Raw genomic sequence first — 27722 nt, forward strand, 5'->3', positions numbered from 1 at the left:
AGGGACAAAACTGAAGATAGTGGTGGTGAGCTAAGAGGCCAAGAGTAGAATCCTGGAGATGCATGGATACATGCTAACTACTGATAACGTGGTGGAGTGATAGTGTCATTAGTATACTTTAAATTTTACATATTTGGTAAATATGCTCTTTTGAATGCATCGAATATTACATTGAAAATATTTTTAAATACTTAAGGCACCTGCATGTAAGCTGGCTTCCCTCCTTCCTCTCCCGTGCTGTCTCCTCTCCCCCATCACTTCTCAACTACAAGCTGCTTGGGACACGTGGCTCCAGAGGTTGGCAAAACAGGGAAATGTCAGCCCACAAGGAACAAGAACCGTGACTTGTGTTATTTTCTTGTTGGTGCTGGAAACATTATCCAGCATATCAAATATGCCACATCAAGCTGACTCCGTTTAAATTTTGAGTGGCTCTACTAGCTAAAGCCAGAAAAGGGTTTTTGGGCCCAACGGGCAGAAGTGCCCCTCCCTTTTACACTCACACTTCCCACTTTCTAAGGGTGCCAGGCCCCCGCGCCGCCCTCCTGCTTCTTTCCGGACGGTGCAACTCTTTTCCACCAGTCCCAGCCCATTCGATTACGTAAATTCTTCCAAGAGGATTCCCAAACGTGCCCCTCCGTCCAGAACCCGCCCAGTCCCGACCAGTTTCGAGATTTACTACAAGCCCAGAGCTGGGCGGGGCGTGGAAAACGCGAAGAGCCTTCCCGCCCCTCTCCTCCTCCCTCCCTCCCTCCCACCCAAGCCACTGCCGGCTCCCAGCCGAGCTCCGCCCCCGCGGGGGCCCCGCCTCCCCGCCGCCCGGAAAGCGGGCTGCGGCCCCCTCCCAAAACCCGGAGAAGTGGATTCTGCGCTCCGCTCCGCACTACCAATCCCGGGCCGCAGTCCTGACGAGCGGGTCAGGGCTTGTCGGTCGGAAGCCTGGCCTGGCGCCTGGAAGGGGTAGACGGCTCCGAGCGGGAGCGGGAGCGGGAGCGGGAGCGGACGCGGCCTCAGGCCTGCGCGGGTGAGCGTGCCCCGGAAGCTCGGGCCCCTGGCCGCCGTGGTGCCCCTCCTCCGGGACCTGGGGCGCTAGGCCGCGGCGGCAGAACGGGTGCTCCTGCGCGGCCCCCCTCCCATCCTTACAGTTCCCCGTGTCCCAGGCCTCGACCCGGAACCGGAGCCCCGCCCGTCTCTTAGCAGCTCCGTGACGTGAAGCGCCTCGGGGTGCGGTGCCGCCGGGCGTGGGTGGGAGGCAACGCCCGAGGGGAGGGCCCGCCAGTGCACGGGGGTGCGGGGGGCGTTGGCGAGAATTGGAGGCCGCGCAGCCCCCAGCCGTCCCGCCCAGCAGGAGCACGTTCCCTTTCGCCATTGGAAGACTGAGTTCCAAGCTTTTTCCTGCTCACATAGAGCCGTCCCTGCCCCGCCCGCCACCCCCTGTATTTTCGGATATTTACGATAGTAATTCTAGACCCTCGGTTGCATTTCTTTTGGAATTTTTCTGGAAGTTGGAATCTGCCAGTTTAAACAAAGAATTTTTTTTAAGAAAAATATTTATTAGTATATTTGATAGTCCCCAGATTAGGTTAAAAGCCTCATTCCCAATAACTGTAATTTTGCAAAGACATGTTTTTGGTGTAAAAAGGTATAGATATGGGTTGATGAAAAGAATCAAACTCTGAAAAATATTTGAAGAAATTTATTTTGAGCCAGATTCAAGTGACCATGGCCAGTGACAGTCCTTAGGAGGTCCTGAGAACATGTGCCCAAGGAAGTTGGGGTACAGCTTGGTTTTGTCTATTTTAGGAAGGCGTGAGACATCAATCAAATACATTTAAGAAATACATTGGTTTGGTTTAGAAAGGCGGGACAACTCAAAGCCGGGGGCTTCCAGACTCTCGGTAAATGTAAATGTTATCTGGTTGACAGTTGGTTGAGGTTATCTAAAGACCTGGGATACATAAAAAGGAATGTTCAGGCTAGAGATAAAGGATTGTGGAGACCAAGTTTTATTGTGCAGAGGAAGCTCTTAGATAGACTTTAGAGAGAGCAGGTTGTAAATTGTTTTATATTGGACTTAAAAGGGTGCCTGGCTCTTAGTTGATTATCTCCTGGATTTGGGAAGGAAGGAAGGAAAACAAAGGGAGATGGGAATTCTCACCAAATGCAGATTTTTCCTGCAAGAGACTTTGCAGGGGAGTTTTAAGGTACCGCAAGGAAATATATTTTGGGGTAAAACATTTTTATTTTCTTCCTTGTTATGCCAGAGTCAGATTGGAACGTAAGTCACGATATACAGGGTTAAATAAAACCCATCTGATGAGAATTTATGGTTTGTAGGGCATGACTCTCCAGACCCCTTAGAAAGGAATTTGGGTAAGATAAAAAATTAGAGCTTAGTCCTCATATGGTTGAGAGCTTGTGCTCTGGATCCAGAGTGCCAGGGTTGTAACTCTTAAGAATTGTGTGAGCTTGGACAAACCACTTAATTTCTTTTTTTTTTTTTTTGGGGGGGACGGAATCTTGCTGTGTCGCCCAGGCTGGAGTGCAGTGGCGCGATCTCGGCTCATTGCAAGCTCCGCCTCCCGTGTTCACGCCATTGTCCTGCCTCAGACTCCCAAGCTGGGACTACAGGCGCCCGCCACCGCGCCCGGCTGATTTTTTTTGTTTTGTTTTGTTTTTAGTAGAGACAGGGTTTCACCGTGTTAGCCAGGATGGTCTCGATCTCCTGACCTCGTGATCCGCCCGCCTTGGCCTCCCAAAGTGCTAGGATTACAGGCGTGAGCCACCGCGCCCGGCCCAAACCACTTAATTTCTAAGTGGCTCAGTTTCTTCTGAGTATAATGTGTGTTATACACACACACACGTTTTTTCATTATGCTATGTTATGTATATTACTATATTATTTTTTCATTATGCTATACTATGTATATTAGTCTTGTGTATATTAGTCTATGTAATATACATAGTATAGCATAATGAAAAAATATCTGTACATATATATTAGGTAATGCTAACTGCTTTACATGGTTGTTGTGAAGATTAGGTGAAGCATTGTGCTTGGCATATAATAAACACTAAGTGTTACTTATGAAAATAGCATTTTCTCTATGATTTGTGGCTTTGATTTTAAAGATTCTAATTGTGAAGTATTTCTCCTGTTTTCTTTTTTGATGCTATAATAGAAGGATTTACCCCAGAACTTCTATAATATCTGATACTTCAAAGTGCAAATAATCAGTAAACGGAAATAGACCATGTGTACAAGGCTATGTTGAGCAGTGTGCAGTGTTACAACACTGCTATGTGTGAGGAAGAGGACTCCATCTCTTCATCAGTGGAAGCTGGCGAATGGAAGAAAAGCTGATATAAAGAGTGTCATGATGTCCTCACTATTCCTTTCAGGCATAACCCCAGGACACTCACTATGTTGCCCAGGTTGGAGTGCAATGATGAGGTCTTAGGCTCACCACAACCTCCGCCTCCTGGGTTCAAGAGATTCTTCTCCCTCAGCTTCCCGAGTAGCTGGGAATACAGGTGCGCGCCACCATGCCCAGCTAATTTTTGTATTAATAGTAGAGACGGGGTTTCACCATATTGGCCAGGCTGGTCTCAAACTCCTGACCTCGTGATCTGCCTGCCTCGGCCTCCCAAAGTGCTGGGATTACAGGCGTGAGCCACCACGCCTGGCCTTTTTTAAAATTTTTTTGAGACAGAATCTCACTGTCACCCAGGCTGGAGGGCAGTGGCACCATCTCGGCTCACTGCAATTTCTGCCTCCTGGATTCAAGCGATTCTCCTGCCTCAGCCTCCCGAATGGGTGGGATTACAGGCACATGCCACCATGCCCAGTTAATTTTTGTATTTTTTGGAGAGATGGGGTTTCAGCATGTTGGCCAGGCTGGTCTCAAACTCCTGACCTCAAGTGATCTGCCTGCCTTGGCCTCCCAAAGTGCTGGGATTACAGGGGTGAGCCACTGCACCTAGTTTGAGAACTCTTCAAGCGGCCACTTGAGATAAAAGATAATGGAACTAGGGATAGAAGAGGGTGTAATGCCACCATTATATGTGAACTTTATTAATGGTGCAATAAATCTCATTATATAATTTCCTTAACAGAATATTGAAGGATGTTTGTTCCAAGATCTCTGAAAATCAAGAGGAATGCTAATGATGATGGCAAAAGTTGTGTGGCTAAGATAATTAAACCAGACCCAGAAGACCTTCAGTTGGACAAAAGCAGAGATGTTCCGGTTGATGCTGTAGTTACAGAAGCAGCCACAACAGACAGGCACATCAGCGAATCATGCCCTTTCCCCAGCCCAGGTGGCCAGTTGGCAGAGGTTCATTCAGTAAGTCCCGAGCAGGGTGCGAAGGACAGCCATCCTTCTGAAGAGCCTGTTAAGTCATTTTCCAAAACACAGCGCTGGGCAGAACCGGGGGAACCCGTCTGTGTTGTCTGTGGTCGTTATGGAGAGTATATCTGTGATAAGACAGATGAAGATGTGTGTAGTTTGGAGTGTAAAGCGAAACATCTTCTGCAAGTTAAGGAAAAGGAAGAGAAATCAAAACTCAGCAATCCACAGAAGGCTGATTCTGCACCAGAGTCTCCACTGAATGCTTCCTATGTCTACAAAGAGCACCCCTTTATTTTGAACCTTCAGGAAGACCAGATTGAAAATCTTAAACAGCAGCTGGGAATTTTCGTTCAAGGGCAAGAAGTCACTAGGCCCATTATTGACTTTGAACATTGTAGTCTCCCTGAGGTCTTAAATCACAACTTGAAGAAATCAGGCTATGAGGTGCCAACCCCCATTCAAATGCAGATGATTCCTGTGGGACTTCTGGGAAGAGACATTCTGGCCAGTGCAGATACTGGCTCAGGAAAAACAGCTGCTTTTCTTCTTCCTGTTATCATGCGAGCTTTATTCGAGGTAAGTGTTAATAATAGAGTTCACGTGTATTATTCTTGAAAACAAGTGAGGTATTTACCAAGTTTCATTTTTAACTATATTAAAATTGCAGACTAAAACTAAATATTTGGAATTTTAGTCACTAGTGCCTGTAGTGATTTTGCTTCTGATAGTAGTTTGTATGAAAACATAATTTCAGGGAATTTTTCTTGTATTATATTGAACCAGAGATCTCTTTATTGAGGATCTAAAAACTTGCTTCCTTACAAAACATTTTCTTTTTAACAGTTTTTCTATTAACAGAATGAGCTTTGGATTTGAGGGGGAAAAGATCCAGCTGACCAGACGAGCTACAGTTTGTGTGTCAGTTTTGTCTTCTTGGATTTTGTGTTTTGAAGAAACTGATTTATACTGAAGTTGGAACACATCATAGCATTTCAAAATATACTTTTTTCTTTCTTTTTTTTTTTTTTGAGACTGAGTTTCGCTCTTGTTGCCCAGGCCGGAGTGCAATGGCACAATCTCGGCTCACTCCAAACTCCGCCTTCCAGGTTCAAGTGATCCGCCTCCCAGGTTCAGGTTCAAGTGATTCTCCTGCCTCAGCCTCCTGAGTAGCTGGGATTATAGGCATATGCCACCATGCCCAGCTAATTTTGTATTTTTAGTAGAGACAGTGTTTCTCCTTATTGGTCAGGCTGGTCTCGAACTCCTGACCTTAGGTGATCCAACCACCTCAGCTTCACAAAGTGCTGGGATTGCAGGCATGAGCCACCGCACCTAGCCTCAAAATATACTCTTAAATGTGATCTATGGTTCATCTTAAAATAATCACTACCGTACCTTACTTGTTAGTTTATAGTGTATAGAGCACTTTCACATATAATTAGTTTAACAAACATTTTGAGTAATTACTATTTCCCAAGTACTGATGAACTTGTGAAGTATGAAGTATGGCAGGAAGGGAAGTGAGTAAAAAATGTGGGCAAGGCGGGGCACAGTGGCTCACGCCTGTAATCCCAGCACTTTGGGAGGGTGAGGTGGGCAGATCACCTGAGATCTAGAGTTCAAGACCAGCCTGGTCAACACGGAGAAACCCCATCTCTACTAAAAATACAAAATTAGCCAGGCATGATGGCACATGCCTGTAATCCCAGCTACTCGGGAGGCTGAGGCAGGAGAATTGATTGAACCTGGGAGGCAGAGATTGCAGTGAGCCGAGATTGTGCCATTGCACTCCAGCCTGGGCAACAAGAGTGAAATTCCGTTTCAAAAAAAAAAGTGGGCAAAGAGAGGAAAGATAAAGGAGAAAAAATTGGAAAACTAGAGAGTAGTAGAAGATAGTGTGAGAAAAAAAAAGTGCTAGATTGTTTAAAATATAGGTCACACATGCTGGAAGACCAAAATAGAGCCATAAAGCCCAAAATAGGATGTGGGTATATATGTAAGTTATATGGACAAAGAAAGAAGTGAATCCACAAGAGAGCTAAGAGGGAAAGACCAAGGGTAGCATGCCAGCTTTGACCAGATCTGCATGGTGACTATTGGGTTCTCTCTTCAGAGGAGGATGACTGTAGATTACAGGGTCCAATGAACTAGGAGAAAACCTTCAGTTTTCTCACCTTGGTTACTGTGGACACCTCTCCCCAGCCCCATTTTGATCTTTCATTGTATTCTGTGTTATGTAAGAAATGGGTTTAATTTATGATGGTTTTGGAGGAAAAAAGTCTGCAGTAAGCAGAAGGCAGGAGGACTCATACCAGTTGGGAACACTTTAAAGGGGCCATGTTCCTGGAATCCTTGTGAAGATTTAGTTCATATCAGCAGGAATTAATTGCTGGTGGTTTTAAACTTGTTTTTCACGTCTTTGCAGAGCAAAACTCCATCTGCGCTCATTCTTACACCAACCAGAGAGTTAGCCATTCAGATAGAGAGACAAGCTAAAGAATTGATGAGTGGCCTGCCACGCATGAAAACTGTGCTTCTTGTAGGGGGCTTACCCTTACCCCCACAGCTTTATCGTCTGCAACAACATGTTAAGGTAAGCACTGATTTGATACAATGTCTTTGAAAAGTTTTGTAAGCAATACAGGAACTAGTGTTTTTTTCCCCCTTGAAGAACTTTTAAAAGTATGATTTTAGAGAGCCTTTAAATTCTTACCAAGTAAGCCTTAGGTTTTTTTGGTTTTTTTTTTTAGTTTGTTTTATATAGGAAGGGAAAGAAGCACAATTTATTGAGTGCCCATTATATGCCAAAGGCTGTTGAATGTTCTGACATGCATTATCTCATTTAAGCATCACATTTACTTCTGAAGGTGGGTTTTATAGTTGAGAAGTTGAATCTCAGGAAGGTGGGGTTTATCTAAGGATCTATAGCTAATAAATAGTAGTTGCCAAAATTGATCCTTAATTTACCTGTCTTTCCTCTTTCCTTAGCCATGCTGTTATGCGTAGTCTGTATTTTCTTGTATGTAAAAGTATGTAAAAGCAATGTGGTCTGATTCTAGCTTTGAAACTTGGTAGCTGTATGGTCATAGATAAGTTACTTCACTTCTGTGGGCTTCAGTTTTCTTGAGTTTGAATGGGTGGCTGAAGATACCTGCCTTTAAAATAAAAATGTTTAATGGAAGGTTTGGCACAGATGCTGACCAATCAAAGTAGACTGCAGCTTTGGTGCAGGAGCTGGGTCCTCAGGGCCCCTTGGTGTTCTGGGCATTAACTGTTTAGTTAACTGGGGTGGTAGGGAGGCCCTGGCGACCCAGGGGAAGAGCTGGGTTGGCAGGGAGTTGGGGAAGGGCACTCAGGGGGCTGGGGCAGCAGTACCAGCTGGGATGAAGCTCCTGCAGTATTCGACAGCTTCTATGGGTGAATATCAGCCTTTCATGTTGGAATCTTTTGAAGGTCAAATCAGATTTATATGACAGATTTAAAGCCTGTAAAATGTTGTTTTAAGAAATTACAGGTTGATAATTAATGGGATATTGGATCAGTGATTTTTTAAGGTGGACCTCCAGTATATAAAACAGATAAAGGTGATATTAATGCCAAATTATAAGTTCAGCAATATATATTTATAAAGTAAACAATACAAGTATTTTTGATGGGCATCAAATTTGAAGTTGGGTTAATGGAGTTTAACTGCAGTCTCATATCAACCTCTGCCTTAAATTTATTTTCATTGCAAAGAATGGATAACATTATAATTCAAATGGATAAGTAGCTGCAAACTTCTAACAGCTTTTAAACTAAGCTTGCATTCCAATTCTTAAAAAAATATATGTTAATGTATTGGTGTTAGTCTCTAGTTGCCCATGCTGGAGTGCAGTGGCGCAACCTCTGCTCACTGCAACCTCCGTCTCCCAGGTTCAAGCGATTCTTCTGCCTCAGTCTCCAGAGTAGCTGGGACTACAGGCGCCCACCACCACGCCCAGCTAAGTTTTTGTATTTTTAGTAGAGACAGGGTTTCACCGTGTTGGCCAGGCTGGTCTCGAACTCCTGAGCTCGGGTGATCCATCTGCCTCGGCCTCCCAAAGCACACATTTTTTAAAAAAACAATCTCAAACTTAAAGAAAGGTGGTAAGTACAGTAAATGGAACTTTTTTTTCCCTCCCAAACCTTTTGGAAGTAACTTGCTGACTTGATGCCCTATCACCCCCATATACTTTACAGTATGATTGCTACAAACAAGGACATTATCTTACATAACCATAATACAATTACGGAATCAGGAAATTAACATTGTGTATTAGTCCATGCTTGCACTGCTATAAAGAAATAGCTGAGACTAATTTATAAAGAAAAGAACTTTAATTGGCTCATGGTTCTGCAGGCTGAACAGGAAGCACAGTGGCTTCTGCCTCTGAGGAGGCCTCAGGAAGCTTCCAGTCATGGCAGAAGGCAGAAGGGGTGCGAGGAGCTTCACGTGGCCAGAGCAGGAGGAAGAAAGAGAGAGTGGGGAGGTGCTACACACTTTTAAACAACTAGATCTCACAAGAACTATCATGATGACAGCACCAAGGGGAAGGGTGTTAAACCATAAGAAATAGCCCCCATGATCCAATCACCTCCCTCCAGATCCCACCTCCAACGTTGGGGATTACAGTTTGACATGCAATTTGGGTGGGGACACAGATCCAAACAGTATCACGTTGATACAGTAGATTACATCAGGAATTAATATTGGTATCATCTACTCCTCAGTCCCCATTCACATTTTTATAATTGTTCCATCACTTTTTATAGCACAAGAATCCAGTTCAGAATCACATGTTGCATTTAGTTGTTGTGTCTTTGTCATCTCCTTCAATTTGAAACAGCTCTTCCATCTTTCCTTTTTTCCGCATAATCTTGGCCCTTTTAAGGTTTACAAGCTACTTACTTTGAAGAACATCCCTCAATTGATTAGATTCAAGTTACATGTCTTTGACAGGAATATCACAGAAGAGATGCTTTGTTTTTTTCATTGCATCCTTTTAGGTTGCACACAGTATCAGTATGTCCTTTTCCTGGTGATAGGCTCTGTAAAGTAATTGTCAAGTTAATTTTTTCCCCTTTGAGTTTAGTAAATATTTTGGGGAGAGTACTTTGAGGTGTACTTTGAAATGTAAATTTCTCATTCTTCACCACACTTTGAATTTATTTATATCTGTATGGACTCACAGCTTCCTGTTATTCAAAGGTTTACAATCTGTTATCATTATTTGTTTTGATACTCCAGTCAATCTCTATCTGGCCAGTGGAAGCACCTTCAAGTTGGTTTCTATGTCCTTTGTTCAGATCTCCATCATTCTTTGAGTCTTCCTTACTTTCTATCTAAAGAAGATGTTCCATACTTACATTTTTCTTTCCCTGCCCCAGCCCTGGAATCATGCCTTCTCCAAGGAGCCCTGGTTTCTTTTACTAGAGGACAGTATTTAAAAAGAAAGATCTGGGCTATGTGTGTTGATTGCTATTGGACTATCACTGCTTCTAGGACCTCCCAGTGGATAGAGCTAGGGAATACAGTCGTCCCTCGGCGTCTGCCAGGAATTGGTTCCAGGATCCCCTGCGTATGTACCCAAATCTTTGCAGACTTGAATCCTGCAGTTGGCCCTGCTGAACTCGAGTATTGTTGGTCCGTGTTTGGTTGAAATTGATATGTTTCAGTGGACTCACACAGTTGAAATCCATGTTGTTCAAGGGTCAGCTGTATATCTGTGTGTTTTTCTGTATCTATATTTATTAGAAACCATGAGACTATGAGTTCATGTTGATATTTCCAATTCCAATTCAATGCAACAGGATTCATTCATATTCATTCATATTTGACAGAAACCTGCCACTCATTTTCCTTTATGTGTTTATTTATTTATTTGATCAATCCTCCTCTATGTAGCCCACCTCCCACCATCAGCACCGCCCCACCCACAGTGATGCCTTCCTCACCAGACTCCACCCTGCACTCTCCTCAGCCCCTCAGGCTGCAGCACCCCATGCAGGGCTGCCTTTCTGTGGAGGCTCCTGCTTGCCCATCTGTCACTCCTACCCCTCTCACCAGCCTGAGCTCTCTCCCAGGTGCCCTCTGAGAAAAAATAACCAAAACCTCTGTTCAGCAAAGTTGCCCTCCAAGAGCAAGGGCAACATAAAAAGCTTTTCAAATAAACAAAACTGAGAAAGTTAATACCAATATACCATGTAAGAGAACTTTAAAACTAAGGTAGTCTACAGATAAAGAAGATTGTGCCAGAAAGGAGGGTGTGGGATGGAAGAAATAATGGTGGCCAAGGAAAACAGTAAGCATGTGGGTAAATCTCAGGAAACATTGAATGAAACAGTAATCATAATGAACAACCTGTGGGTTTCAAAATAAAATAGAAGTTAAATACTGGCCAACAGTAGCTTAGAAGCACAGGGGAGATGTGATTGGTATTAAAGCATTTTTCCTTATTGTTTAAAAAAAAGGTAAAAATAAGCTGAATGCAGTAGCTTACACTTGTAATCCCAGCACTTTGGGAGGCGAAGGCGGGAGGATTACTTGAGCCCAGGAGTTTGAGACCAGCCTGGGTAACATAGAGACCTTTTCTCTACAAAAAAAAAAAAAAAAAAAATTAGCCAGGTGTGGTGGCATGCCTGTAGTCCTAGTTACTTGGGAGGCTGAGGCAGGAAGACTCCTGGAGCTGGGGAAATTGAGGCTACAGTGAGCCACGCACTCCCTGCTGGGTGACAGAGCGAGATTATATCAAAAAAAAAAAAAAAAAGCCCCCATTATTAGCCACTAACATATTATAAAATTGTTAAGAGCCTTAAGCAACCTTAGAAATCACTTTGCCCAACCTCTTAATTTAAAAATGAAATAAAAAGCCCAAAGATGTTACGGAATTTTCACTTGTTTACAGAACCATAGCAATCAAACTGCCTACAAGGCCCTTCCTGGTACCTGCCTCAGCCTGCCCCATTCTCCCCATCCCTTACCATTTGGAAACTTCACTGGCCTCCCAGCCTCAGGAATGTCATAGATACTTTTCTCCTTAATCACTCCTCACCTTGCTCACGCCCACTAATCCTTTAGGTTTGACCTGTGTGTTGGGTAGGACTGGATAGGTCCCTCCAATTATGGCGTAGTATATTTATCTCATGAGTACTTTCTGTTTCTTCCTTTGTATTACAAGTTTCATGAGAGCAGAGGCTATGTCTGGCTTATTCATCACTGAATTCTGAGTGCTTAACACAGTGTCTGGTACATATTAGTTGTTCAATCAATATGGAATGAATGAATGAAAATGGCTATTACTGATTTTTTTAATTTGCTTTTTCTCTTCTATTCAGGTTATCATAGCAACCCCTGGGCGACTTCTGGATATAATAAAGCAGAGCTCTGTGGAACTCTGTGGTGTAAAGATTGTGGTAGTAGATGAAGTAAGTAGTGGTATTTAAAAAACAGTTACATGATTTTACACAATTTATGGAAAGTATAGTTATATAATTTCATTGTATATTCAGGACATTTTCTCTCTCTCAAAAAAAACCTCAGGGACTTTTAAAACATTGCAGCAGGTTCCTGTGTAGCACTGAAGCTAACATAATGTGTACTACACTAAAATTAAACCAGAGCTGTCTTTTCCTAATTGACAGAAAACACAAATTCAATACGTACTCTATTCTCAATGGTAAGTTGTGTTTTTTTTTTTAAGCATTTGATGCTTACTATCATTTGTTTGCAAAAATAGTCAGTGTCAAGTAATGAGACAGGGTCTTGCTCTGTTGCTTAGGTCACCCAAGCTGGAGTGCAGTGATGGAAACACAGCTCACTGCAGCCTCAACCTCCCACACTCAAGTGATCCACCCACCTCAGCCTCCTGAGTAGCTGGCACTACAGGCACACACATCACCATGCCTGGCTAATTTGGTTTTTGTAGAGATGGGTCTCACTATATTGCCCAGGCTGATTAGTCTTGAACTCCTGGGCTCAAGGGATCCTCCTGCCTTGGCCTCCCGAAGTACTGGGATTATAGGCGTGAGCCACCATGCCCAGCAGATGGCCTTTAAATTTTTTTTTTTTTCTGTGTGGACATAGGCATCTGTGGTCCTGATTTTCTATGTTACATATACTATAGAGGCATTTTTATACTTTTGGCCTGCTTAATAAGATGAAGTAAAAGTGTTGTTTCTCGGTGATATTCTGCCATGGGAACATAGGACCATGTGCCAGCCCACCCTGGGCATGTGCCATTTCTGCCTGCGGGGCACATGCATCTTCCCACATGTCTCACCAGCAGTGACAGAGCAGAGGCCTGGTGTTACCCAGCAGTGATCACAAATGTGTGGTGCTGGGTGCTGACCAGTGATAGTGTCTTAGCCTGCCTTCCGTGGGCCCCAGTAAGTAGCAGTAGGATAGAACACGTAGCCAGTACCCACAAGACCAAGATTTGAACATTTACTCCACCTCCCATGAGATCTTAGGCAAGCTGGTTAATCTTCTAGAGCTATGGCAAGGATGAAGAATGATGGTGAAAATGTCTTTTTTTTGAGACAGTGTTTAGCTCCTGTTGCCTAGGCTGGAGTGCAATGATGCGATCTCGGCTCACTGCAACCTCCACCTCCTGGGTTCAAGCGATTCTCCTGCCTCAGCCTCCTGAGTAGCTGGGATTACAGGCACCTGCCACCATGCCCAGCTAATTTTTTTTTTTTTTTTTTTTTGAGACGGAGTCTCGCTCTGTCATCCAGGCTGGAGTGCAGTGGCGTGATCTCAGCTCACTGCAAGCTCCACCTCCCAGGTTCGCGCCATTCTCCTGCCTCAGCCTCCCGAGTAGCTGGGACTACAGGCGCCCGCCTCCATGCCCAGCTAATTTTTTTGTATTTTTAATAGAGATGGGGTTTCACCATGTTAGCCAGGATGGTCTCGATCTCCTGACCTTGTGATCCGCCCGTCTCAGCCTCCCAAAGTGCTGGGATTACAGGTGTGAGCCACTGCACCCGCCCAAAAATGTCTTATAGACTGAAGAGTCCTGCTACTGCTAAGTCAGCATTTTTCTGGTGTGGCCATTTGGTAGAACTGACTTATTGCTAAATCTGATTATCATTAGACATACTGTCACCCTGAACATGACTGGGCTTCCCTTTGTTGATAAGCCCCGTGTTCTTAAGTTCTCCCCATCATATGAGCCAGAGAAGTAATTTTTTTTTTTTTTTTAGACAGTTTCCCTCTGTCACCCAGGCTGGAGTACAATGGCACGATCTCGACTCACTGCCACCTCCACTATCTGGGCTCAAGTGATTCTTGTGCCTCAGCCTCCCAAGTAGTTGGGATTACAGGCGTGTGCCACCATGCCTGGCTAATTTTTGTATTTTTAGCTGAGACAGTTTCACCATGTTGGCCAGGCTGGTCTCAAACTCCTGGCCTCAAGTGATCTGCTCACCTTAGCCTCCCAAAGTGGTGGGATTACAGGTATGAGCCACCGCACCCGGCCTGAGAAGTAATTCTTATATGGATTTTAAGGTTAGTTTCCATTCATTCTCATTTCTCTCTTTGTTTTTTAAATTTGTTTAGAGACGGGGTCTTGCTATGTTGCCCAGGCTGGTCTTGAATTCCTGGGCTCAAGTGATCCTCCTGCCTTGGCCTCCCAAAGTGTTGGGATTACAGGCATGAGCCACTGTGCCTGGCCTCCTCCTCACTTCTCTTTACAGCATTTTCATTTTCTTCCACTAACGAGGCTTCATGAGATACTTTCGTGCTGTGCTCACCATTATGGTACAAGGGAAGTATTCATTCAGCAAACATTTATCAAGTGCCTGTATGTGCAGCCTGTGTCCCAGCTCCTTGGCATGTAAGGAATATGGTTTCTGGGTGATCTAGAGGGGAAATGAGCTGGTAAACAACATAATCAGTTATATAATGAAACTGCAGTCAGTACAGAAGTATTATTTAGGTACAAATTGACCAATTCTGGATAAGTTTGGATGGCATCACAGAGAAGTTTTGAATAGCATTCAAGCCTACAAGGTGCTGAAATCTTGTTAGAAAAGATACATATACTGAAGTAAAGGCAAGAACGTTATCATGTGTACAGAGATACAAAAGTACTAACATGATGTAGGCCAGGGGTTGGCAAACACTTTCTGTAAAGGACCAGATGGTAAATATCTTAGGCTTTGGGGGCTAATGTAGATGGTATGAAAATGAATGAGTGTGACGGGGTTCCCATAAAACATTATTTACAAAAACAGGTAAAGGTCTAAATTTGTCCCCAGAGCTGTAGTTTGCCAATGGCTGATAGAAGATACTAGTGAAAAAATTGAACTGTAGGGCCAGGCATGTTGGCTCACGCCTGTAATCCCAGCACTTTGGGAGGCCGAGGCGGGCGGATCACCTGAGGTCAGGAGTGCAAGACCAGCCTGATCAACATGGAGAACCCCATCTTTACTAAAAATACAAAATTAGCTGGGCGTGGTGGCGCATGCCTGTAATCCCAGCTACTCAGGAGGCTGAGGCAAGAGAATCGCTTGAACCCGGGAGGTGGAGGTTGCGGTGAGCCAAGACTGTGCCATTGCACTGCAGCCTGGGCAAGAAGAGTGAAACTCCGTCTCAAAAAAAAAAAAAAAAAAATTGGACTGTATATGATATGCTAATTGTTCAGGAGAAATAAGGTCAGAAGGAGAAATGAGAGAGTAAATATATTAGCACTGCAAAAAATGATGTCTCAGAGGTAATGGGATTTGACCTGGGCTTCAAAAGATGGAAAAAGATTTAGAAAACTAGAGGATGTATCAACTATTCAAAGTGAAGGGACCAACATAAGCAGAGTCAGAAAGTCCAAGTGCATGTGTGCAGGGGGCAGAGAAGAGACCACCAGCTTGAAGAATTCTTCCTGAGAAATAATAGGAGGTAAAATTGGGTTGTTAGGGTGGGGCCAAATTATAGAGGGCCTGGGCAGGAAGGCAGAGGAATTTGGATTTGATATGGGAGACAGTGAGGCTTTCTAAATTATTGAGTAGTGGTTTAAGAGGTTACCCTGCTGCGTGGTACAGGAGAAATGAAAGAATCTAAGAGCAGCCAGCAATCCAGACAGGGGTAAGGGGTCACAGGGTGGAGGCAGTAGGAGTCACAGGCCAAATCTGAGAGTCGCAGTGGAGGAGTCACTTGTGAGTCTTCTGATGCCTGAGGATGAGAGGAAGAAGGCAATAGAGGTGACTCCATCAATTACAGTTGTGCCTTTAATTTTAAAAAGGACAAATGAGCAAATCTGGGTCTTGGTAGTAATGTTTGAGTTTGGCTTTAGACATGGTGAATTTCCTGCAAATGATGAACTAAGGGGTAGTATTCTGAAGATCTAAAATAGGCATTGGGGAGTCCCTCTGAGCCTTTTCTGGCTCAGGAGGCTGCCAATAAAATTTAAAAAAATAAAATAGGCATCGGAATCCATGAAACGTATGGTTTCTGTAAAGGAGGCAAGTTAGAAATGAGCAGAAACAGAGTCACGGGCTGGGGCTAAGGGCCTGGCTTGTGGAGTTTGAAGATAAGTCAGTAAAAAAGCTGCTTGAGACACCAGAGAGGAAATGAGAATGAATAGTATCCTTGAAGAAGAGAGAACCATCGTTTCAAGAGGAGGATGAAGATGCAAGAATAGTCAGAGGTGAAAACTCAGATAATTCCTTTGAAATTATCTGCTTTGCGACACTCCGTGTCTTCTGTCATACCTGTCCTTTGGCCTGGAATTCTCTCCCATCCTTTCTACCTGCTCTTCCTTCTTTATCTGTTAGTAACTGAAATCCCTCACTCCCCCTATCAGATTTTAGGCCTTTGTTTCTCTCTGCTCTGTTGAACTGTGCACAGATTTTTAAAATTTTTTCTTAGCACAGTGTTTGCCCAAGTTTCCTTAATAATAGGAGTAACCTGGCTTGCTCAGTGAACATCAGACAAGACCAGACCTCTCACTTGGATATTCTGATTCAGTAGGTGTGAGTTGGAGCCAGGAATCTCTAAAAACTCATTCCAGGTGATCCTTTTGTTTTTTTCCCCCCTCAGGTGATTCTTCCCCCCTCCCCCGCCCAGGTGATTCTTTTTTTTCCCCCCCAGGCTGGAGTGCAATGGCGCAATCTCTGCTTACTGCAAGCTCCGCCTCCTGGGTTCATGCCATTCTCCTGCCTCAGCCTCCTGAGTAGCTGGGACTACAGGCGCCCACCACCACGCCCGGCTAATTTTTTGTATTTTTAGTAGAGATGGGGTTTCACCGTGTTAGCCAGGATAGTCTCAATCTCCTGACCTCGCGATCCACCCGCCTCAGCCTCCCAAAGTGCTGGGATTACAGGCTTGAGCCACCACGCCCGGCTCTTCAGGTGATTCTTATCTTCAGAGAGGTTTGGGCCACGCTAGTAAGTTGCCTGACATATAGGTAGGTACTTATTCAGTGCTTAGAATTAGTGTTCATTTATTTACAAAATACATCATTAGGGCTTTTCATGTGCTCACACTTGTTGGTTTTGAGAATACAGAGGAAAATGAGACACACGAGCTGTCTCGTAGAGCTGTGATAAATATACAAGGCAATATGGCAGTGGCAGTGCGGGGAGGGGGGTTACCTTGGATTGGTAGTCAGGGAGAGCTCTCTGAGAAGATGACATTTATGCAAAGATATGAATGAGAAGGAGCCGGTCATGCAGAGATCCATCTGGAGGGAAGACTTTCAGCCAGGTGCCAACAGGGGAGCAAGCATGAGGTATTTGGGAACAGAAGGAAGGCTGGTGTGGCAGAGTCACGGGCAGTGAGGGGAGAGTGCTAGGAGATGAAGTCAGAGAAGTGGACAAAGATGAGAACTTGTAAGAATTTTTTGTCATGGTTAGAAGTTGGATTTTATTCTAAGTGTGATGGGAAACCATTGGAGGGTTTAAGCAGAGGAGGATGAAGATCTGATTTATATTTTAGAAGAATCTATCTGGTTGCTTGAGAATTGGTTATGGGATGGGGGTGACAGGATTGTGAGCAGTCTTGCAAGAATGAGCTGGGAGAAGCGACCAACTCTGAGGTGTACTGGTGGGTTGACAGGATGATTAATGGAGTCAGTGTCAGGTGGTAAAGAGAAGAGATGAAATAAGAGTTTCTGATGGCGCTGTTTCCTGGGATGTGTTCTGGGATAGGGGTGGGTTTGGCAGAAAGGAAATAGAAACTTCTGTTTTGAATGTGTTGAATTTGAGGGGCCTGTTGGAACCAAGTGGAGATGTTAAGTCGGCAGATAGTTTCTACCACTTGAGTTCGGGGAAGCAGTTGTGGGCTGAGATGATTCTGAGAGTCTTTGATGCATGCATGGTATTCAGAGCCGTGGAATTTGTTGATCTTATCTGAGGAGAGAGCACAGATGAGGAAAGAAGAAGCCTGTGACACAGCCCATGGGGCTCCCCAATGTGTAGAGATTGAGAGAAGAGAAAGGAGGCTCAGAGTAGCTAGTGAGGGAGGAGAAAAATCAGGAGAGGAGATGTCCGGGTGCAGGGGCCCACGCCTGTAATCCCAGCACTTTGGGAGATCAAGGCAAGAGGATTGCTTGAGGCCAGTAGTTCAAGACCAGCCTGGGCAACATGGGGAAACCCAGTCTCTGCCAAAAAAATACCAAAAATTAGCTGGGCATGGTGGCACGTGCCTGTGGTCACACCTGGGGTCCCAGCTACTCAGGAGGCTGAGGCAGGAGGATTGCTTGAGCCCAGGAGGCAGAAGTTGCAGTGAGCCATGATTGCACCACTGCACTCCAGCCTGGCGACAGAGCAAGACCCTGTCTCAAAAAAAAAGCTTTTTATGGCCCACTCTGCATTTTGAATAACATCTGTTGAATAATTTGTGCACAATTAAAGACATGTTAGAAAATGGGGGTGGAGCCTGGGCAACATAGCAAAACCCCATCTCTACTAAAAATACAGAATTAGATGGGTGTGGTGGCATGTGCCTGTAGTCCCAGCTATTTGGAAAGCTGAGGCGGGAGGCTGGCTTGAGCCCAGTAGGTTGCACAGTAAGCCAAGATGGCACCATTGCACTCCAACCTGGGTGACAATTTTTTTTTCCACTGAATAATATTAAAATGAATATCCAAATTATAATATGGATGACAGCACATTAGTGGGCACTTAAAAATACAGTGCTGAGCTGGGTGCCCTGGCTTGTGCCTATAGTCCCAGCTACTTAGGAGGCTGAAGCTGGAGGATCTCTTGAGCCCAGGAGTTTAAGGTTCCAGCAAGCTAGAATCATGCCACTGCACTCCAGCCTGTGCGACAGCAAGACCCCGTCTCAAAACAAACACCCACATTGCCTTAATAGTTTAAAAGAATTATCCTGAATCAGGGCCCAGAAGGGAGAAAAAAAAGAATTAAATACCTCATTGTTCCCAAATTATAGACACCTGGATTGTATTTGCAACTGAAGATAGCCTTAATTTTTTTTTTTTAATGGCAGCACTAACTTTAAAAAAATGTTTTTATTTGCTTGGTAATTCATGGTGGTAACAAACCAACAGTATAGAAAACTAGAAGTGAAAGCCCCTGTCTTAGTCCACTCCTGGTGCTATAACAAAATACCTTAGACTGGGTAATTTATAAACAGCAGAAACTTTTTCTCACAGTTCTTGAAGCTGGGAAGTCCAGGATCAAAGCTCTAGCCTTGATTCAGTGTCTGGCGAGGGCCTGCTCTCTGCTTCAAAGATGGCACCAGCACGCTCTTGCTGCATCCTCACACAGAGCTCCATCCAGCCTGTTTTAGAAGGGCACTAATTCCATTTATAAGGGTGGAGCCTTCATAACTTAATCACCCCCTAAAGGCTTTCCCTCTTATTACCAGTAAATTGTGGGTTAGATTTCAACATATGAATTTAGGGGGGGTCACCACAGTTCAGACCATAGCAGCCCCTAACATTAATTTTTATTTAAAATAATATTTTATTATAAATATAATCTGTGTTCATGGTTAAAAAAAAAGAAACTTTGGGGCCGGGTGCGGTGGCTCACGCCTGTAATCCCAGCACTTTGGGAGGCCGAGGCGGGCAGATCACAAAGTCAGGAGATCGAGACCATGCTGGCTAACACCGTGAAACCCCGTCTCTACTAAAAACACAAAAAAAATTAGCCAGGTGTGGTGGCAGGCGCTTGTAATCCCAGCTACTTGGGAGGCTGAGGCAGGAGAATGGCGTGAACCCAGGAGGCAGAGCTTGCAGTGAGCTGAGATCGCACCACTGTACTCCAGCCTGGAAGACAGAGTGAGACTCCATCTCAAAAAAAAAAAAAAAAACCAAACAAACTTTGCAAAAAACTAAAAGTAGAATTGCCTCCCTTAAAGCCCTCCAGCCTTCTCCCTGGTGTTAGCAGTTTAGCAGTTTCTTGAGTGTATATACATATAATATTTTTGTAGCATAAATAGGTATCTTGTTACACATAATATTCTGTAATTTGCTTTTTTTTAACCTAGCAATCATTCATTATTAATAAAGGGCTTTCTGATCATTTTTCTTGACAGCATAGTGTCATATGGATCTACCATAATTTAGCAAATCCTCTACTGATGAATATTTACAATGTATATAGCTTTTTGCTACTATTAATAATGCCAATAATAACAATCTTTGTATATCATTGTAAACATTTAGTTGCACAGTTTATAATTTTGTATAAACATATTTTTCCAGTTCTCTTGACATTGTGGTATAGTTTTCTATTTAAGGATTTTTAATTTTTATATTGTTAATTATATCAGTCTTTTTGGGGGGTGATTCTGGGTTTTAATGTCAAACAAGACTAACTTTAATACAATTTTATTTTAGGCTGATACCATGTTAAAGATGGGCTTTCAACAACAAGTGCTTGACATTTTGGAAAACATTCCTAATGATTGTCAGACCATTTTGGTTTCAGCCACAATTCCAACTAGCATAGAACAACTAGCAAGCCAGCTTCTGCATAATCCTGTGAGAATTATCACTGGAGAAAAGAACCTACCTTGTGCCAATGTACGTCAGATTATTTTGTGGGTAGAAGACCCAGCCAAAAAGAAAAAATTATTTGAAATTTTAAATGTGAGTAGTAAAGCAGTTAACCGTGTTTTATGAATTGTGTTTGCATTTTTCACAGCTCTTAAGAGAATGATTTTTAGATTCAACTTTTGGGGAATTTGATATAGGTATTTACTAATAAATTGCTTTACCTACCCTAGAATTTTATGAGAATCAAATAAATAGCTATTTGGGAAAACGCTGAATAGAAACGTTTTAAAGAAAACGTTGGGTTTCCTTTTCCTTATCATAGAAATATATTTAAATATCACGATTATTCCTAAGGAATATGTTCTCCTTTGAAAATATTTTAGAAGGGCTGGGCGCGGTGGCTCACGCCTGTAATCCCAGCACTTTGGGAGGTGAGGCGGGCAGATCACAAGGTCAGGAGATCGAGACCATCCTGGCTAACATGGTGAAACCCTGTCTCCACTAAAAATACAAAAAAAATTAGCCAGGCATGGTGGCACATGCCTGTAGTCCCAGCCACTCAGGAGGCTGAGGCAGGAGAATGGTGTGAACCTGGGAGGCAGAGCTTGCAGTGAGCCGAGATTGCGCCACTGCAGTCCAGCCTGGGTGACAGAGCGATACTCCGTCTCAAAAAAAAAAAAAAAAGTATTAAGTTAAATATGGTTGGTATTGACTTGTTAGCAGCATGTAGAACTACATTAATCGCACTTGAAATGTTTGAATTACTTTTGCAGTATTAAGTGATGGAAAATTAAGAGGGGCAATAGACTGGCTTCTGTTTGTGCATATTTTAAGTAAAACACTTATTTTAACAATATGCCTTTTTGTTCCTTTTGTGTTTTGTTTTTTTTGAGACATAGTCTTGCTCTGTTGCCCAGGCTGGAGTGCTGTGGCATGGTCTCAGCTCACTGCAACCTCCACCTCTCAGGTTCAAGCGATTCTCCTGCCTCAGCCTCCGAGTAGCTGGGGTTACAGGTGCCTGCCACCATGTGTGGCTAATTTTTTGTATTTTTAGTAGAGACGGGGTTTCACTGTGTTGGCCAGGCTGGTCTCGAACTCCTGACCTTGTGATTTGCCCACCTCGGCCTCCCAAAGTGCTGAGATTACAGGTGTGAGCCACCGCGCCCAGCCTCCTTCTTAACAATATTTATAAACCTATTGATAACTAGCTTGTGATAATCTTTCAGAAAAACTTCCCATTGTAAATTATTTTATATGAATAATTTTTGATATATGTTTTTAATTTTTCAGGATAAGAAACTCTTTAAGCCTCCAGTGTTAGTATTTGTGGACTGCAAACTAGGAGCAGATCTTTTGAGTGAAGCCGTTCAGAAAATCACAGGGCTGAAAAGCATATCTATACATTCGGAGAAGTCGCAAATAGAAAGGAAAAACATATTGAAGGTTTGACACCCAACGTTCTATATTCTGTTTTCTATAAATCTGTTCTGCCTCATTTTCAAGAGATACCATATTACAGCTGGTTTTTATAACAGACCCTCTTAATGACTACAAGACCATCAAATGAGCGGTTACCATGAAGTTAATGTTCTCTTGCTTAGGCTTTTTGTTTGGGGAGCAATAACCTGTTCTCTAGGGAATATATACTAAATAGATTACTAATTCAGAACTTACCATTTCTGAAATCAGGTCAGTTTGGACTAGAGTAGGGCAGTAATTCACCTTTGGAAAAGGTTTGCCTGAATAAATTAATAAAATAAATTGCATGGGGATTGGGGAGAATTTTAGCTGCATACATTTTTCAGGTATACTATGACCTTTACTTATTGAAAAGATATTGCAACAAAAATATTGAAGTAAGCATTGAAAAAAGAAAAGCTATCAGAATTACACAAAACCACACAAAATAAATTCTGAATAATAAATTTTGTTGCTTTTTTGGAAAGGGATTACTCGAAGGAGACTATGAAGTTGTAGTGAGCACAGGAGTCTTGGGACGAGGCCTAGACTTGATCAGTGTCAGGCTGGTTGTCAATTTTGATATGCCTTCAAGTATGGATGAATATGTCCATCAGGTAAGGAGCTTTATATGTTACCACTATTTTGTTCACGAGTTTTATTGGGAAAGGCATTGTCAATGTGATACCAAGTTTAAGAAAGCAGTATCGGCCAGGACGGTGGCTCACACCTGTAATCCCAGCACTTTGGAAGGCCATCGCGGGCAGATCACTCGAAACGGATGGATCACATGAAGTCAGGGGTTCACACACCAGCCTGGCCAACATGGCAAAAACCCATCTCTACTAAAAATACAAAAAAAATTTAGCCGGGTGTGGTGGCAGGCGCCTGTAATCCCAACTACTCAGGAGGCTGAAGCAGGAAAATCGCTTGAACTCGGCAGGAGGAGGTTGCAGTGAGCCGAGATCAAGCCACTGCACTCTAGCCTGGGTGACAGAGACTTCATTCCCCCCTTCCCCCACCCCCACAAAAAAAAAAGCAGTATATATAACTGTATGTATTTTTGCTTTTAAGATTTTTTTTTTTTTTGAGACAGTCTCACTCTGTTACCCAAGCTGGAGTGCAGTGGCGTGATCTTGGCTCACTGCAACCTCTGCCTTCCAGGTTCAAGGGATCCTTGTGCCTCAGCCTCCCAAGTAACTTAGATTACAGGTGCCCAGCACCACACCTGGCTAATTTTTTTTGTATTTTTAGTAGAGACGAGGTTTTGCCATGTTGGCTAGGCTGGTCTCAAACTCCTGACCTCAAATGATCCTCCCGCCTTGGCCTCCCAAAGTGCTAGAATTACAGGCGTCAGCCACCATGCCTGGCCTGCTTTTAAGATGTATATAAACTAAATTTTGTTTTTAAAAGGTAAGTATGTATAAAAACTAAATTTTGTTTTTAAAAGTATGCCTAAAGTGCCTTAAAAAAAAAAAAAACAAAACAACTAGAAGCAACCAAAAATGTTAATTAAAAAATTTTTAAGTAGTAAATTTTTGGTTTTTGTTTCTTTTTCTTATTTTCTTCAGTGAGCATATAATCAGTGAGCTTTTATAATCAAAAAGTTTTGTTTAAAAAGATCATTTTAGGTTGATATGTCTGGCCAAAATAAAATTGATCCTTTGAAGTATTTTTTTAAGGAATATTGTCTTCATCTCCTCTTCATATGCTTATTTGTTCTAGTCTTTCACTTTTGAAAGTTTTCTTTCTTTTCTTTGCTGCCAAAGGTAACAATAGCTTCTCTCTGTAGCAGAAACAGAGCCTTCTCTCAGCGCCACATTATCTCACTGACTGCTACCTGTCTTCCCTCTCGGGCTTCACTTACAAACTCTTCAAGTAAAGCCTGTCTGTAGTGTTCTTAACATCACCTCTGAATGCCACATTTACTAGAATCACCCACTGAAACGCTGTTAGTGCCTTCAGTGCATTGTCGCTTTTATTTTTAATTAAACTTAATACAGCACTACTTCTCTCTTTATTTATTTTGGTACCACCACATTTACCTGCACATCAGGGAATTAAGTATTCCACGGGGGTTGATTGTTTTACTTAGCATAATGTTTTTAAGGTTCATCCATATCATAGTATGTATCGGTACTTCATTTTTTTAAATTGCCAAAAAAATTTATCGTGTAGATATACCACCTTTGTTTATTCATTAGTTGCTAGACATTTAGGTTGTTTCTACATTTTGGCTGCTATGAATAAGGCTACTGTGAACATTCATGTACAAGTTTTTGTGTGGACATGTTTTCATTTCTATTGGACATACGCCTACGAATAGAATTACTGAGTCATATAGTAACTCTGTGTTTAGCATTTTGAGGAACTGCCAGATTGTTTTCCAACATGGCTTCACCATTTTACATTCTCACCTGCAGCTTTCCCCACATCCTCATCAACACTTGTCTTTTTTATTATAGCTATGCTAGTGTGTATGAAGTTAAACCTGCTTATATTTTGACTTGCATTTCTTTAATGACTAATGATGTTGAACATTATTTCATGTACTTATTGATCATTTCTGTAACTTCTTTGGAGAAATGTCTATTCAAATTTTTTGTCCATTTTTAAACTGGGTTTTTATTTTTGAGTTGTGAAAGTTCTTTGTATACTCTAGAAGACTTGCCAAAAACATGATTTGCAAGTTTGTTTTTTTTTTTTTTAAGAGACGAGGTCTCCTTCTGTTGCCCAGGCTGGAGTACAGTGGCACAGTCATAGCTCATTGTAACCTTGAATGCATGGACTTAGGCGATTCTTCCATCTCAGCCTCCTGAGTAGCTGGGACTACAAGTACATGCCACCACACCTGGCTAATTTTTCTGTTTTTCGTAGAGATGGGGTATTGCTATGTTGCCCTGGCTGGTCTTGAACCCTGGCCTCAAGTGATCCTCCTGCCTCAGCCTCTCGAAATGCTGGGATTATAGGCATGAGTCACCATGCCCAGCCTGAAGCTACTTTGTATAATCTTTTCTTTGTCTTTTTGAATTTTTTTATTTCTACTTGTTTTTCTGTGGACTTTTATAGAGAAATAACTACTTTTTATATTTTTATTTTTATTGGAACAATTCAGTAATTTAATTAAGTCAGGTATAAATAAAAGCTGTTACTGAAAAACAATATTTGCTTGCCTCTCTTCTCCTCTGTCTCATTCCCTAGAGGCTTCCCCTCTTAACTTTTTTAGAAGTTTCTTTTACAGTGTTAAAAATGCCCTCTGTATTAGCAGAAACCGTCTACTCATTTAAATATTTCTGAATATAGACTTTACGTTTTACATTTCAGTTAAGGAGCAGAAATTGACCATGATTGTATATTTTCCCCCTCTTTTGAAGAGTTTCTTAGTATATTTTCATTATCTATTTGGAGACAAGTAGATTTTGTGCCTTATTGATACTCCACAAATTTGTGTCCATTTAATTCTCTCAAAATGAGAAATAACTAGCCGGGCCTGTAATCCCAGCACTTTGGGAGGCTGAGGCAGGTAGATCACAAGGTCAGGAGTTTAAGACCAGCCTGGCCAAGATGGTAAAACCCCATCTCTACTAAAAATACAAAAAATTAGCCAGATATGGTGGCGGGTTCCTGTAATCCCAGCTACTCGGGAGGCTAGGCAGAGAATTGCTTGAACCCAGGAGGCGGAGGTTGCAGTGAGCCAACATTGCAACATTGCACCAGAACAAGATGGAGTCTTGTTCTGTCACCCAGGCTGGAGTGCTGTGGCACGATCGCGGCTCATTGCAAGCTCCGCCTCCTGAGTTCAAGCGATTCTTTTGCCTCAGCCTCCCAAGTAGCTAGGATTTACAGGTGTGTGCCACCATGCCTGGCTAATTTTTGTGTTTTTAGTAGAGACAGGATTTTGCCACGTTGGCCAGGCTGGTCTCAAACTCCTGACCTCAGGTGATCCACCTGCCTCAGCTCCCAAAGTGCTGGGATTACAGGCATGAGCCACTGCACCTGGCCAGTAATGCTACTTTAAGTAATAGTATTCATTTTCTTTCAAAAGACACTAAGATTTTACATAGACATCTTGAAAATGTTCTTTGCATTTTATTTCAGATTGGAAGAGTAGGAAGATTAGGTCAAAATGGAACAGCGATTACTTTCATCAATAATAATTCAAAAAGACTCTTCTGGGATATTGCAAAACGAGTAAAGCCCACAGGATCCATTCTTCCCCCTCAGTTATTAAATTCCCCATACCTTCATGACCAGAAGAGAAAGGAACAACAGAAAGATAAACAGACACAGAATGATCTGGTTACAGGAGCTAATCTTATGGATATTATCAGAAAACATGATAAAAGTAATTCTCAGAAATGATTTTCTCTGCCACTTGAATAATTTTTTTATTGTATATAGTGAGCAAAAAATTGTTACTTTATGGTTTGCATAAATGGAAATGTACATGAATTTAAAAAATATTTAAGATATTTTTAATTTAATAAAATTTATATAACTATATTGTATTTATTTCCCTTAATTCTTATAAATTAAAAACATCAGAAAATGAATTATTAAATAAAATACAGTTTTTTCCTCTTCTGGATGAGTTTTCTTTTTTCTTTTTAAAATAAACAGTCCTCAGAGCTACTGTCAGAACCAGAAACCTCCACAAAGACTCTGACTCGGATCATTGATTGTTTTACTTGGTCCCCCCACAGTTCCACAAGCACATTGGCACTTGAATTACTGTTGAATAAATGGGAATTAGGAAAAATGTAAATGATAGAAACTGGAAGAAATTTTCAGAACCACTTTTGAAAGATAAATATGAAATGTCTACTTTCATTCTCAGTTGTTTTACCTTCCGCTTGGTTAATGCTTTTTTAAAAATAAGATGGGCTACTTATCAAAATAATGTTGTGTTATTGAATGAATGTTGCCCTGCTAATTCAATTAATGGGTTTTTTGTTTGTTTGTTTTTGTTTTTGTTTTGAGACGGAGTCTCGCTCTGTCACCCAGGCCGGAGTGCAGTGGCGCGATCTCAGCTCACTGCAAGCTCCGCCTCCCAGGTTCACGCCATTCTCCTGCCTCAGCCTCCCGAGTAGCTGGGACTACAGACACCCGCCACCTCGCCTGGCTAATTTTTTGTATTTTTAGTAGACAGGGTTTCACCGTGTTAGCCAGGATGGTCTTGATCTCCTGACCTTGTGATCCACCCACCTCAGCCTCCCAAAGTGCTGGGATTACAGGCGTGAGCCACTGTGCCTGGCCTCAATTAATAGTTTTAAATGAAGGAAATATAAGTGCATCCTGCCAGTGCTTGCCTTTGATACATCTATACTTTCATTATTTAAAAACCTTTAACATCAAATTAGTTGGGAAATTTAGATAGTATGTAGACACTTAACCAAGCTTTGTAGACTCAGCATCCTCTCCACGTGTGGGTGAGATTTTGCTAACTAAGGAGTCCCTGTATAGGTAATTTCTTAGTGTTGTCTCCACCCAAAGGAAAGAAAGATATACCACAAAGAGTGTATGAACCTCCAGGATTCTGGCTATCTGTCTGCTTCTATCTGCTAACTGTTGAGTGGTAAGTATGTTTGATTTCAAGGGAACAAGGATAAGGCAACTAGTAAGGTCCCAGAGTGCAGTAGTAAAAGTGCATTGGGAGGCTGAAAAAAGCATTAGCACAATGCTTATGTATACTAAACGCCTTAAAAGTGTTCATAATAATTACTAAAGGGCAGTTTTTCACTAGACTCAAACTTGTTTATATTTATTTTATTTTGAGACTGAGTCTCGCTCTGTCGCCCAGGCTGGAGTGCAGTGGCACGATCTCGACTCACTGCAAGCTCTGCCTCCTGGGTTCATGCCATTTCATTGCCTCAGCCTCCCGAGTAGCTGGAACTACAGGTGCCTGCCACCACGCCCGGCTAATTTTTTGTAT

At 42.5% G+C, this 27722-nt stretch overlaps 1 protein-coding gene across 4 annotated transcripts; it reads left to right on the plus strand.

Annotated features, from left to right (window-relative positions):
• Positions 1–791: 791 nt before the first annotated feature.
• DDX59 (DEAD-box helicase 59) lies at positions 792–26374 on the plus strand. 4 transcript variants are annotated; one of them, XM_054451903.2, is made up of 8 exons: positions 792–1024; positions 4117–4931; positions 6781–6948; positions 11712–11801; positions 20174–20425; positions 21623–21775; positions 22279–22407; positions 25889–26374. In XM_054451903.2, the coding sequence occupies exons 2-8, from the start codon at positions 4128–4130 to the stop codon at positions 26150–26152; spliced, it is 1860 nt and encodes a 619-aa protein (XP_054307878.1). In that variant the 5' UTR covers positions 792–1024; positions 4117–4127; the 3' UTR covers positions 26153–26374. The 4 variants fall into 4 exon arrangements, with proteins under 4 accessions (XP_054307878.1, XP_054307895.1, XP_054307901.1 ...); XM_054451920.2 differs by having other exon boundaries at positions 847–1224; XM_054451926.2 differs by having other exon boundaries at positions 885–960.
• Positions 26375–27722: the final 1348 nt, after the last annotated feature.

This window comes from Pongo pygmaeus, chromosome 1 (genome assembly GCF_028885625.2).
Source record: "Pongo pygmaeus isolate AG05252 chromosome 1, NHGRI_mPonPyg2-v2.0_pri, whole genome shotgun sequence".
Classification (NCBI taxonomy): domain Eukaryota; kingdom Metazoa; phylum Chordata; class Mammalia; order Primates; family Hominidae; genus Pongo; species Pongo pygmaeus.

Excerpts from the sequence above, each read along its gene's own strand:
- DDX59 (XM_054451903.2), top strand. The coding sequence starts at position 4,128 with ATGTTTGTTCCAAGATCTCTGAAAATCAAGAGGAATGCTAATGATGAT. Across the intron at positions 6,949-11,711 it reads GTCTGCAACAACATGTTAAG|GTTATCATAGCAACCCCTGG; the intron begins GTAAGCACTGAT and ends TCTTCTATTCAG. Across the intron at positions 20,426-21,622 it reads AATTATTTGAAATTTTAAAT|GATAAGAAACTCTTTAAGCC; the intron begins GTGAGTAGTAAA and ends TTAATTTTTCAG.